Source organism: Vespa velutina, chromosome 8 (assembly GCF_912470025.1).
Source record: "Vespa velutina chromosome 8, iVesVel2.1, whole genome shotgun sequence".
Classification (NCBI taxonomy): Eukaryota; Metazoa; Arthropoda; class Insecta; order Hymenoptera; family Vespidae; genus Vespa; species Vespa velutina.
In genome coordinates this window covers 6,084,601-6,098,143 of record NC_062195.1, presented here as the reverse complement: position 1 = coordinate 6,098,143, position 13,543 = coordinate 6,084,601, and the positions used below count along the sequence as shown (strand labels likewise).

The following is a 13,543-nucleotide window of genomic DNA, read 5'->3' as shown; positions in this document are numbered from 1 at the left end:
CTCTTTCTCTCTTTGTCTATCTTTCTTTCTATCTCTATCTTTCCCTTGTTCAGTATATATTCAAAGTAATCTCGAGTATCATCTTTATCCTACATTTTGTTGACAAATCAATTTTTATCTATTATATATTATATTATATTATCAGTTCATCTCGTTTGAAAATTTTTTATTAGTTATGTCATATATAACATTTGATTCGTATTTGTATTGTTAAGAAATTAAAAATGGTTTAAAAGAAACATCGTTGACTCGTATACATTTTTTTTTCTTTTCTTTTCTTTTCTTTTCTTTTCTTTTCTTTTCTTTTCTTTTTATCAAGTCTCTCTTCATTCTTGATTCATTTGTTATTTCAATATTAAAATTTTCAAAAGTGTTCATTGGAAATAAAAGTTTTCTCTTTTTTTTTTTTCTTTATCTTTTTTTCTTTTCTATATATAGATATACATAAATCAATGTATTTTTATTCATATTGATGTCGTGAAAAGAGAACGACACGAATGTTTTAAGATAAATTAAATTTTTATTTCGTTCCTTCATTTTTTATTTCAACATCAGAGAATTATTTTGGAAAAAATATTTTTTTTTTTTTTCCATTAAATCGTATACTTTATTCATATTCGTGTTCTAAATAAATTGCTAATATTTTAGACATTTATTAATATTTATTTCGTTTTTTTTTTTTTCCATTAGTTATTTCAATAATTTTTCTGATGTTCATCGGATAAAAATGTTTATTCATTTATTAACATTATTTTATTAGATGGTAATATTAATAATACTATAATATTATATTTCTATTCTCTTTTTTTTTTTATTAAAAGGACTTGTTACAGGAATGATAAAGAAAACTCCTGTTAACATCTCGCAACGAATGAGGAAATGATTGTATTGATTTTGTATCTTTTTATTTTCGACATTTCTATTGGTTTAATCGATAAAAAAGTGAATCAATGTTTTTCTCTCGAAAAATTATAACACATACGTTTAATGCGATAATCCTTTAATGTTCATACTTCCTTTTTTGTTTGTTTTTTTTTTTCTTTTTTGATATCATCATAAAAAAGAAAAATGTATTATACTAGCTCTATTAAGGTAAATTAATTAATTGATAATATATTATAACGATATTTTCTTTTTCTTTTCTTTTTTTCTTTCTTCTTTTTTTTTGGAAATTATTAAGGAGAAAGGTATTAGGTGTTAAATAAATATGAATGAAAAAATTATAATTATTTATTATTAAAAAATTAAAACAAAATTAATTTATTGCTTAATTTATATTGCAATGATTTAATTATATAAATTTATTAATATAATGTATTTCTGCAAAAATATACGTATATATATATATATATATATATGTATATATATATGTAAGATTGAATTGTAATTGCTATATATAATATTTTTTAATTATTAATCAAAATGATCTTATTGTTATCTTAAATTTTTAAATTCGATAATCCGTATCTCGTTCGTATTCGAAACAGATAAGAAAACAGAAACAAGGAAGTTCTTCGTTCGCTCAGTTCTGAATTTGACATAGAATTTCAAAGGCGGAAACCATGAATACTCGAGGTTGCCATCTCATGGTCGAGGAAATTATAACGGAATTTGCAAACCACAAAGCAAAACCTTTTGTTACTGAGCTTTCAACGTAACTGGTGTTTACAGTTTCTCAGTTTGATACGAATCCAACTGTTTTTATTGTTACAACTAACGAAAATTTTCTTCCTTTCTAAATCAGCTATTATTTTGAAAAGTAATATAATAATTTAATTTAAGCATAATAATTGGAAAGAAAATTGAATTATAAAAGTAATTGCTCTTTTATCTTATTCATATTTATCTTACACACACATATATATATATATATATATATATATATATATATATTATTATATTCTGTATTTTATTATTATTATTATTATTATTATTATTTAAAAAGAAATTGAAACAAAATTTAATTAAAAATAGCTCTGTTAGTTTATTTATCTTTTCATTATGTTTTATTATATTACACACGTATATATTTTATTATAAAATATAATTCTCTATAGATATTATATTTAAATATAATATCATATATATTTATTTATAAATAATATTAAATTCACATACAGACAAACAATGAATAAAATTCGTTTCCATATAAAGAGAAATTTTTTTTTTATTAAATAACTTTTTTTATTTCTTTTTCTATCGATAAAGAGAGAGAGAGAGAGAGAGAGAGAGAGAGAGAGAGAGAGAGAGAGAGAGAGTCGAGATTGGAAATCTATTCGGAATACCTCGGCATATTTTTAATAAAACTGGTGAAGTCTATTTTTGGAAAGATAGTTCGATTCGGCAATATTCGACGGAATAAAACTACTGAGAAGAGTGGAGGAGATGAAAGAGTCAGTTACGTTATTAACAGAGCCTCTTGTGATATATATCAAAGTTGAACATTATCGAGAAACAACCTAGATCAAAGTGAAACATTTTTAATAGAAACTTCTTCGACTTCAAAATGTTTTATTTTCCTTTCTATTTCTTCCAATTTTTTGGAGAATAGTAGCTTCGAAAAATAATTTTTAACCATCATATTTGATTTGCAAAATTTACAAAACTTATTAATATTTAATATAGTTTAATAAATAATCATAAGATCATTTATTAAATTGTTATAATACAAATTATTGATTTATAATATTTTTGTTATATTATAAATCAATAGCAATCTAGAATTTTTGTTGGGCAAAATAAAATGAATCCTGTATGTAAGAATTTGTTTATAGAAATTGTTAATTAATTATAAACAATGAGCTGAAATAATAGAGAAAATTGTGCTCTTTAAAATGGTGTTCGATTCAAGTTTCTATGACTTTTAGTTCCGGAGATATTCCCATTTACCTAAACGTAACTATTAACAATCTAAAAATTGTTTATTCAATAAAAAATTTATTCGTTTATTAATTACTTATTAATTTATTGTAATTTTATAAATCACTCGCAATCTGAATTTTTTGTTAGCAAAATAAGACGAATTTAATTCGTATGAATTTTTTTTATAGAAATTGTTTATAACAAATAGTTAATTAATTATAAACAATAGGGCAAAAAATAGAGAAACATCTGCCCTTTAAAATGGTACTTGAATCATGTTTTTACGATTTTTAATTTCGGAGATATTCCCATGTAAATGGAAGACATTACGTTTATAATTACCTACATAATTTCATTCAATTAGCTCGGTGACACACTGACCCATATAAATTCCAAGAATTTACTCAGTCTTACTACTACTACTACTAGTACTACTACTTCTATTACTATTACTATGAACAGCTGTACCATGCGAATTATGAATGGAAATCTTTCGAAAGCGATATTTTCGAAATGGAATGTCGTAGAGACTTGAAACCAATACCATTTTCAAGATTAATTTATTCTTTATTTATTTAAATATTGCAATAATATTGTTATAATAAAATCGATTTTGTTAATAACTTTTTTAAATTGAATTTTTTCTTCTCGGAATTATCCTCATACTTTTTTTTTTTTTCTTTTTCCAATGAAGACATAACTATTAAAAAATTATTTATAAAATTATTTATTGTAAATGTACAATTTTTATTTTGTTTATTTATTAATATTACTTTGTTTTACTTTATTTTATTATTAATAGAAGATCTATTGATAGTCGATAATATACATACGAAATAGAAAGATCAAAAACTCGATAGATTTTTTGTTTTCTTAATGAGGACTTTGCTCTTATCACTATGCTTACTTTACACTTGTCCTTGCGATAACTCTGTTCTAACTCTGTTCTAACACTGCGTTAACATTACACCGTTAACATTACACCGTTATTATACGTAAGCGCAAGTTTTCCAGTCTATGTACTCTTGATGAGTTAATAATTATAAAGAACATGTGATGTATAAGTTTCTTCGAAAATTAGATAAATTTATAATTGAAAGGTAATACACACATACAGACACATATACACGTACTCACATACGTACACACATTGTATTATTTTTAGATACGATACTTAAACTGTGTCTTATTAGTTCTGACTGTGTTAATAAACATTAAGTATGGGACATTCTTTACGTTTTAAGGGCATAACAAGAGACATAATTCGGCGTCGTGCATTTTTTAAGCTTTTCAAATAATTATTTATGATTAAATTATCTCATGATATATAAGAAAAATAAATCTCGAAAGAAAATTTTTCTTAGACATATCAAAATTTTTATTTATTATCGATAAAAAAATTGGTTAAACGATAAGAATTAAAATGAAGGAGGTCAAACATTTATTTTGATGTTTATCTACATTTATTTTCGATATGCCTGCTTCTTATGGCGGTCTATCAGGATAATTGTCCGTTAACATGCAACAGTACACTTAATAGCAAATTATTGTCGAAAATATACCGTGTATACTGCACATAAAATAAGGGCCGATATTATATTATTTTGTAAACTTCGCTTAATAGGTAAGGAAAATTAATGCTTTTCATAAAACAAAATGTTTTCATGATTATTCGCATTAAAAATCTATTATTTACGATAGGAAAATAATAAAAGAAATTTAATCACGTAAAATGAAAATTATCTATATATAGAAAGAAAAAAAAAGAAAAGAAAAGAAAAAAAAATATAACATTATTAATAATAATTCAATTATTGAATTTAAAATTTGTAATATCGATCGAATTTTCAATATAACGCAAAATGTCTAGGGTATAGTTGGTCAGATATAGTTAATGATATCCTCAGACGTCCTTTGTGAGGGCGCAATCCCTCGAGACGAAGTTAGATCGATCGCGTTAACAGAACTCGTGGTCGTACTGTCTCGAGTACTCTCCATAATCACACCATTTACTTCGTATCCTTTGGTTCCTATCATTCTTCAATGAGAGTACTTCGACAACAATTCGATCTAATTAATCGGCTTAAATATAATACATATTTCAGACTTATATACTATCAAATTTTATCACGATTTTTCGAAATTAATTTAAATATTATGTTAACTATTTTATTTATATATAAGTAACAAAAAAAAAAAATATATATATATATATAAATATATATAAAAATATTAATGAAATATAAATAATACAATATATATTTATATATATTGTATTATTATATATATATATATATTTATATATCATATAGTTTATATAAATTAATAAATAATATATAAAATATTATAACCATTTAGAAATTAATGAATGTATACATATACATATACATATATATATATATATAAAAATTATGACATTCAAAATGTTAAATTAGTTAAATATTATAAATGAAAAAATTTAATGTAAAAAATTTATATAAATGTACAATATTGTATATAATGAAAGTTCATCTTCAATTGGATTGGAAGTCGATTTAGTTGTCTCAATTAACACGCTCAAGTGTTTTCTATTTATTGCTTTTCGCATTAAACGCTAAAGCATCTCGGTAAGATCTCATTTAACGGATGGCTCGGGTACTCATCAGGCTGACGTTCACCATTCGTGTCAATGCGCGAGAATTGTTTTGCGCCTCGGAAGATCCCAACAGTGTGGAATAAATAATCATGTTTGCGAGACAATCTTGAAAATGGTCGATCGATGTACTTATATATATTTCTACGTGCATAAGTACTTATAGTATTCTAAATAGTATACTATAATATATATATATATATATATATATATATATATATATATATATATAAAATATGTAGATTTTACCATATTATACCATATGTATAGTATATAGATTAGTATATTATGTTATATTACTATATAACAAATATTTACATATTATATATATTCTGTCAGCACTGTTAGATAATTAGATAAATTATTACATATAATTAGATAAATTATTCATTCTAATTATATTATAATTTTCAGCATTGGCTGGATCTGGGGAAAACAGCGATCAAACAGGTGAAAGGTTGGTATTAATATTAAATTTATTATTCCGTTTTAACTAAAATTAATCAATCGATCGAAGAAACATAGATATATATTCTATAGATATTTTCATCTTCTTATTGTCAGTACAAATAAGTAATATATGAGTTTTAATTTATAAATAGCTCTCTCTCTCTCTCTTTCTCTCTCTCTTTCTTTTTTCTCTCTCTTTTTTGTCATATGGAACACATATCAGACAAAAATTTGCGTTGAAAAAATATTGAATTTTGTGATAACAATTAAAAATGTAAAAAATAAAAAGTGGAAAGATAACGATCATAATAATAAAAAATTAAAAAAGAAAAAGTAGGTTAGTCGTAATCACGCTGTTATTGTTATTGTTGTTATCGTTGTTTGAAAGATATGAAGGAAACAACTGTGCGATGACCGAGAGTTCGATCGCTAAGTCGAGACACTCTGTCTCTCTCCTTATATATAACCAATTACATTGGGTCGATGTCAAATGAAAATTTTAGATGGGTACGACCCTGTACACACAGATTTTTATTTTATTTTCCACGATCGGTTTTAGACTCACAAATTATGTCGAGTGAATAAAAACATCGATTATTTCACAAATTTTAAATATCGATCTCATAAATTTTTTTTTTATCGAATTATAATAATCTCTACGTATCTGTGTTGAACGGTGTCTTCAATATCTTATTATTAAATTAGAACACTAACTGTGATTTATATGAACTGTTCTTGTTTAATCCGATTAGAAAATAGATTTTTGAAAATTCTTCATTTATTTATTTACTTTTTTTTTTATTAAATTAATTGAAACAAAAATGTAAATATTCATAAAGGATAATAAATGTATAATAAATGTTTTTACATTATTAACAACAATAAGTTTAATTAGGATACTTAAACGTTTATTGTTCTTTTTATACAAGTAGAGAAATATTTTGTCGATTGTTTTTTTTTTTTTCTTTCTTTTTTGTCTAATTAAAACACTAATATTTCTTTTTGTTTCAATAAAATTTGTCCTTTTAATCAGAAATCTTTTTTTTTTTTTTCGAAGAAAGATTGATTTTTTTCTTTTCTTTTTTTTTTTTTTTTTTTTTTTTTTTTTTTTTTTTTTTTTTTTTTTTAATCAAGATATCGAAACATTTGTTATTATTTTTACGCCATATTAAAAGTATCGTTAAGAAATGAAAAATTATTATTATGTTTTTTTTTTTTTTTTCTTTCTTTTTCCATTTCTCTAATTAAAATTGTCCTATGGAACACTAGAGAAATATTCTTAGACTTTCAATAGTTGCTAAGAGATTTGAGTGTTCCTATTTAAATGTCCCACATGCGAATCTTTCATGTTCATCGAAGTGTAAACGTTTTTCAAGTTGCAGGTAGTCTATTGGATATCTAGTATATATGTAGGTACATAAAATACATAAGTTGACTGATCGAAATGCAAGAATTTTGTAAAACATGACATAGAATTCAAATTTCGAATAAATTTTTCGAAAAAAAATGATTCCACGTAAAAAACGTAAAAATTTAGAAAGAGAGAGAAAGAGTATGAGAGAAAGACAGAGAGATAGCGAGAAAGAGAGAGAGAGAGAGAGGAAGAGAGAAAGAGAGAGATAATTGTTCAATTTTTATGTAAATAAATTTAATTTTCATTAATAAAAATTTATCATAATTTATCATTTAAACATTTTATTTCTCTTTCTTTCACTCTCTCTCTCTCTCTCTCCCTCTCTCTCTCTCTTTTGATGAAAGCAATTGTGTATTTTTATGTTGAAAGGCAATTAATTACTCTTTACTTTTTCTTCTTTCCTTTAATTGAAAATAATTGTTTCATTATTGTACACACTATTGGGACATAATGAAAGAAGTTTTTTGATATTTTATTGTTCGTAATTATTTGTAAAAAATTTGATTCTTTCCTTGATATTATTTATATTTTTTTAATTAGAAATATTTGAAATCACGTAGGAAATATTGTTTAGTCCTAGATCGGAGTATACGTATGCAAATATTGTAACAGCGATGGCGAACCTGTAAACTCATGAGAAAAGTTTGTTACATCGTGAATTTTCAAAAAGTTTAACTAAAGTTGTGTTAATTAAAAAAGAAAAAAAAAAGAATATCTTAAAATCATCCATTAAATTAATAGAATATATTGTCATTTATTTAGATTTTCTTTTCTAATGAAGATCTAAATATGTATTAATAATTGAATTATCTACACATATATGTGTCTGTCCGTGTGTGTGTGTGTGTGTGTGTGTATGGCAAAATTATCATTTGAAAAGTATTTTCGTGTTAATTTTAACTTCGAAATAAAATCACATTATTTAATTTTGTTCTTTTTTTTTTTCTTTTTTTTTTTTTTTTTTTTAACACGAACAATATTTCATAGTTCGGTCAAATCGATGAAAAGCATTATTTTATGACGAAGCTATATAATTTATTTACATGAATAGATCCTATCGATATAATAGAAAGAATTTCAAGAAAATTTTGTAAATACACACTCGGTAATATCTTTCTTAAGAGGATTTCCGAGAAACGTGTATGTTTACACAAAGTTATACAAACAAGGTCGAGGTAACTTCAAGACAGTCGTTAGTCAGCAGCCACAAGGAACAGTCACGTTTTTCCTTTCCCTTTTATTTAGTTGCGTGTATCTCTTACAGATTTAATATTTTTCCATATTATTGGATTTATTAGGGATATTTTAGTCAATTATTTTTACGATGAATTATTCGAATATCGTTAAAGGATATATTATTATAATTTACGATAATTAATTAAGGATATATTATTATAATTTTTTTAGGTATATAAATGATACTTATCTACATACATACGTACGAATTATATACTTCGTTTGAGCTCGTTATTTTAACAAAATTATTAATGGAGAATTATTAATGGAGAGATAATAGATTATTATTTTTCGTAACTTTTCGTAATTTGGACGAAAATTCATTGTCTCTTGCAATAAGTAGTACCTGAAGAATTTTCAAACTCATGGAAGAACGAAAGATTATTGAAAATGATTCGTCGGCCAAGAGAGAAGAAAGAGAAAAAAGAAAAAAAGAGAAGGGAAGATGGTTGAATTTGAATGATAGAATAAGAATAAAGTTTGAATATTTATCATTTGAGATTTTTGGCTCGCGTTTATTCCTCGGCCAGGTCCAGGTACGAAAACCTTTTCTATTCTTTCTATCACAAATTTGTTTGTTTTTATTGCATCGTTACGATTTTAGAAAGAACGTTCAAGCAATTTTATTTATTACACGCTCGTAATTTTTACTCGAACATTCGTATTTATGAGGTAATGTAATTGCTTTTTTTCCTCCTTTCTCTTTTTTTCTTCTTTTTTTTTTCTTTTTTTTTTTTTTTATTTATTTTTAAACGCGTACCATGTTTTTCACAGCGTGGTCGAATCGTTGAAGAGCGTAACGCGTGTTAATATTGCATTTGTGGCATATATTATATGGAGAGACGTTTTTATTGATATGGTGAATGTTTTTTCTTTTTTTTTTTTTTTTTTTTTTTTTTTTAGAAATGATTAAAAAATAAAAATGTTAAATCTATTGGTTTGGTCTGTATAATATCGTTTACGTTAATTTTACGAGAGGCTTGATTGATAAATTCTCAATGTCGATTATTTCTTCGAAGTAGAAAGAATGAAATATAAGAAATAAAATTAATGGACGTCTAATATCGAATGTCAAGAAAATAATAGAAACGTAGTACGTTTAATATGTGTAGTTTAAATATCATAAGAGATTCAATGATCTTATCATTCAGAAATGTTTGTTTGCATTTATTTATATACATATGTATTATACATACGTACATAGCTATATCGAGTATTGTAACGTGATATTTAAATGATATTATTTACATCATTAATTAAATTAATGATATGATTGATTTAACAATTATATGTGTAGCTATCAATTTACGTCGAATATATTATAAAATTATTTTTATATCTTATTATTTTCTTTCTTTTTTGTTATTATAGATCGATTAAAGAATGAAATATTTTTATATTAATTGTTCTCTTTTCTTGTTTGTATTTTTGAAATCATTCAATTCGAATAATGGACCGAGGACTGGTCAAATAAAAGAACTTTTTTTTTTCTTTGATTTTGATCCACCGGTTAAACAAAATTCATCATCACCGATATGCATATATATATATATATATATATATATATATATATATATATCTGTTTTTTTTTAAAACATACATTTTTTAAATCGCATATGTCCTGTTCTTTTCTTTTTCTTCTTTTTTAATTATTCAATTGAAATATTTGACCCAAGATTAGTAAATAATAAAATATCATTAATAAAATTTCTTTTTTTTTTGATTATGATCCACCGATAAAATAAAGTTCGCCATCACTGATACATATACATATGTATATATACATATGTGTTATTTAGCTTTAGCTTGAATCGTAGTATAAAATAATATTCGGTCAAGTTGGCATGTGGATATGTATTTCGAATCAGTAGCGTCCGGCTTCTCTCATCGTGACTATGTTCCAGACATGGACCCGATTTTGTTTAGCTTTCGTGTGAAATTCTATCCACCCGATCCTCTGCGGCTGAAAGAAGAGATTACGAAGTATCAGGTATACCAGCAACTGAAGAGGGACCTTCTTCATGGCCGATTGTACTGCAGTCCTGGTGAAGCTGCATTATTAGCAGCATGTATAGTCCAAAGTGAGTTATACTATATATTTAACAAACTCATCTCTTCTATTACCTCTCATGATTATAATACAACGTATTGTACTTAACTTATTCAATAATTGATAATGGATAGATAAGTAGTTTATAACGATTAAATCTGATTGATTAAATATCATGTTTTTATTAATGAATGAAACTCATTCATGATCAATATTACTTAACATAGACATTGATCGAACGTATAAACATAAATACTTTATACGGTATACTTTTTGCAAATTGATATATAAAATATTTTTTTTTCTTTTTTTTTTTTCTTTTTTTTTTTTATAAATAGGTTAATCTATTCAAGTATTAATTATGATTAAGATATAGTCTAACTTTATTTTTTCCTTTTCTAAATCTGTTTATATTTGTATATAAAATAAATGGATCAGATAATTATTCAGGTATATTAACTCTGATCAATGTTAATTAACTTTGATAACTTAATGAAAATCTATGACATATTTCTTTTGTTTTTTTTTTTGTATTTGTTAGATTTATACACAAAATATTACTTCATTATAAATGATATAACACGTTCAAGTATTATCAAACCAACGTTATTTAATTTTTATATTAATCAAATAAAAACCAATGTTTCATTTTTTTACGTTCTTGATATATGAGAAAAATCATTTTTAACAATTAATTCAAATTATCCATGTATTAACTTTGATTAATGTTACTTATATAACTTTATACTTCATTTTATAAATATTTTAATAAACAAAATATTTTCTCATGAATACATAGAAATTGTTTTTATCAGAGTATTAAATCTGAATCAATATTACTTATATAACAATATATTTTATTTTAAAAATGTGTGAATGCTTGAGCATAAAATATTTTCAAAAGAAATATGTAGAGAATAGATTTTATTCAAATATTAACTCTGAGATCAATTATTTTCATAATTGAACAATGGATCAATTTGTTCAATTATTAATTTTAATATACTGATATAATCAAATGTGAAACATCGATTATGCCTTATTTTTATTTTATCAAATATTACATGTAAAATATTTTTATTAAACAAAAAAAGTCATCTAAATATTAACTTTGATGAAAAAATATTCCTTAATTTCTATATTATTCACGAAACAAAACTTAATCAATTATTATACTTTATATTTTCAAAATTATATTAAATATTAATCTTTATACATATGCGCATATATATATATATATATATATATATATATTTTTATTTTATTTTATTAATTATTAAATAATTTCTATCAATATAAACAATGATAATTTCCATGAACAATTAAAAAGATTACTATTCTCTCGAGTTTTATAACGATACGTTTATAAATTGATCATTTTAATTACTTACAAGAGCAAGAGAGAGTGAGAGAGAAAGAGAGAGAAAGTGTGAGAGAGAGAGAGAGAGAGAGAGAGAGAGAGAGAGAGGGAGAGAGAGAAAGAGAAAGAGAGAGAGAGAGAGAGAGAGAGAGAGAGAGAAAGAAAGAAATGAAGTAAGCAATCAATATCAAGTCGATACTTTTTGATCTCAGGTGAATTAGGAGATTACGATCCGGAGATGCACGAAGGGAATTACATCTCCGAACACAAGTTGCTACTGAAACAGACTGAAACAATCGAAGAGAAGGCAATGGAACTTCATCAAACTGAATTGAAAGGATTTACGCAGGAAGAAGCTGAGACACGTTTTCTCGGTTTGGCCTCGAAATTAGACACTTATGCCGTGGATCCGCATCCCGTCAAGGTAATCGAAGATACATTTCTATTAAAAGATCAAATCTCTCTTTCTCTCTCTCTCTCTCTCTCTCTCTCTCTCTTTCTTTCTCTCTCTCTGTCTCTCTCTCTCTCTCTCTTTCTCTCTCTCTCTCTCTCTCTCTGTCTCTCTCTCTCTCTCTCTTTCTCTCTCTCTATGTCTTTATTTCTTTTTCTCTTTCTCTATCTTTTTGTCTATCTAGTTCCTTTTTTTGTTTTGTTAAATTTCTTTCCTAGTTTCTTACAGTTTCATTGGATGTGATCGATCCCTTGCGTTTTACGAGAAAAGCTCTTCAACTCAATCCATCAGAGCTTTAACGAGAGCTTGAATCTTATTTGATCGTAACACGTAATTGGTTTATTTCATTAAGATCTCTTACTTTCTTTCCATCTTTCTCTCTCTCTCTCTCTCTCTCTCTCTCTCTCTCTCTCTCTCTCTCTCTTTCTATTTTTTTCTGTCTCTCTTCCTGTGTTTCTCACAACTTGCTTCTAATTTAATTCGAATTTCATCGAATTCCAACGAACGATCATCATTATTATTATTTTCTAATAACTCATATTAATGGATTTTTTTCATCAACGTTTCCGATAAAACGACGATGAAAAATAAAAATTACGTATAAAGGAACGATCTTTAATAATTATTTCTCTTTCTTTGTCTCTCTCTCTCTCTCTCTCTCTCTCTTTCTTTCAACTTGCTTTCAATTCAATTCGCATTTCATTGATCTTGATTTTTATTATCGTCTATCAATAATTCATTTCAATGAATTTATTTCATTGATGTTTTCGACACAAATAACAAAATGAAAAATAGAATTACGTACAAAAGGATTGATTTTTAATAATTACTTATTTTTTTCCTCTCTCTCTCTCTCTCTCTCTCTTTCTCTCTCTCCCTCTCTCTTTCTCTCTTTTTCTCCAAACTTGCTTTCAATTCAATTCGAATTTTATCGAAGTATCTTACCTTTTATCATTTTCTATAAAAATTATTCGTTTCAATGAATTTATTTCATGAATATTTTGAAAATTATTACAATGATAAATAAATAAGAAAGAAACTTTAATAATTATTCTTTTTTGTTTCTCTCTCTCTCTCTCTCTCTCTCT

At 24.9% G+C, this 13,543-nt stretch overlaps 1 protein-coding gene across 4 annotated transcripts in view; it reads left to right on the top strand.

Moving 5' to 3' along the window:
• LOC124951105 (A-agglutinin anchorage subunit) overlaps nt 1-13,543 on the top strand; it is an 86,611-nt gene that overhangs the window by 39,776 nt on the left and 33,292 nt on the right. For 3 of the 4 annotated variants that reach the window (XM_047498909.1, XM_047498910.1, XM_047498911.1), the window contains exons 3-5: nt 5,909-5,951; nt 10,499-10,675; nt 12,217-12,428. In XM_047498909.1, the coding sequence (XP_047354865.1) occupies nt 5,909-5,951; nt 10,499-10,675; nt 12,217-12,428 (432 nt within the window). The remainder of the gene's footprint in view (nt 1-5,908; nt 5,952-10,498; nt 10,676-12,216; nt 12,429-13,543) is intronic. The other variant, XM_047498912.1, reaches the window with a different exon arrangement.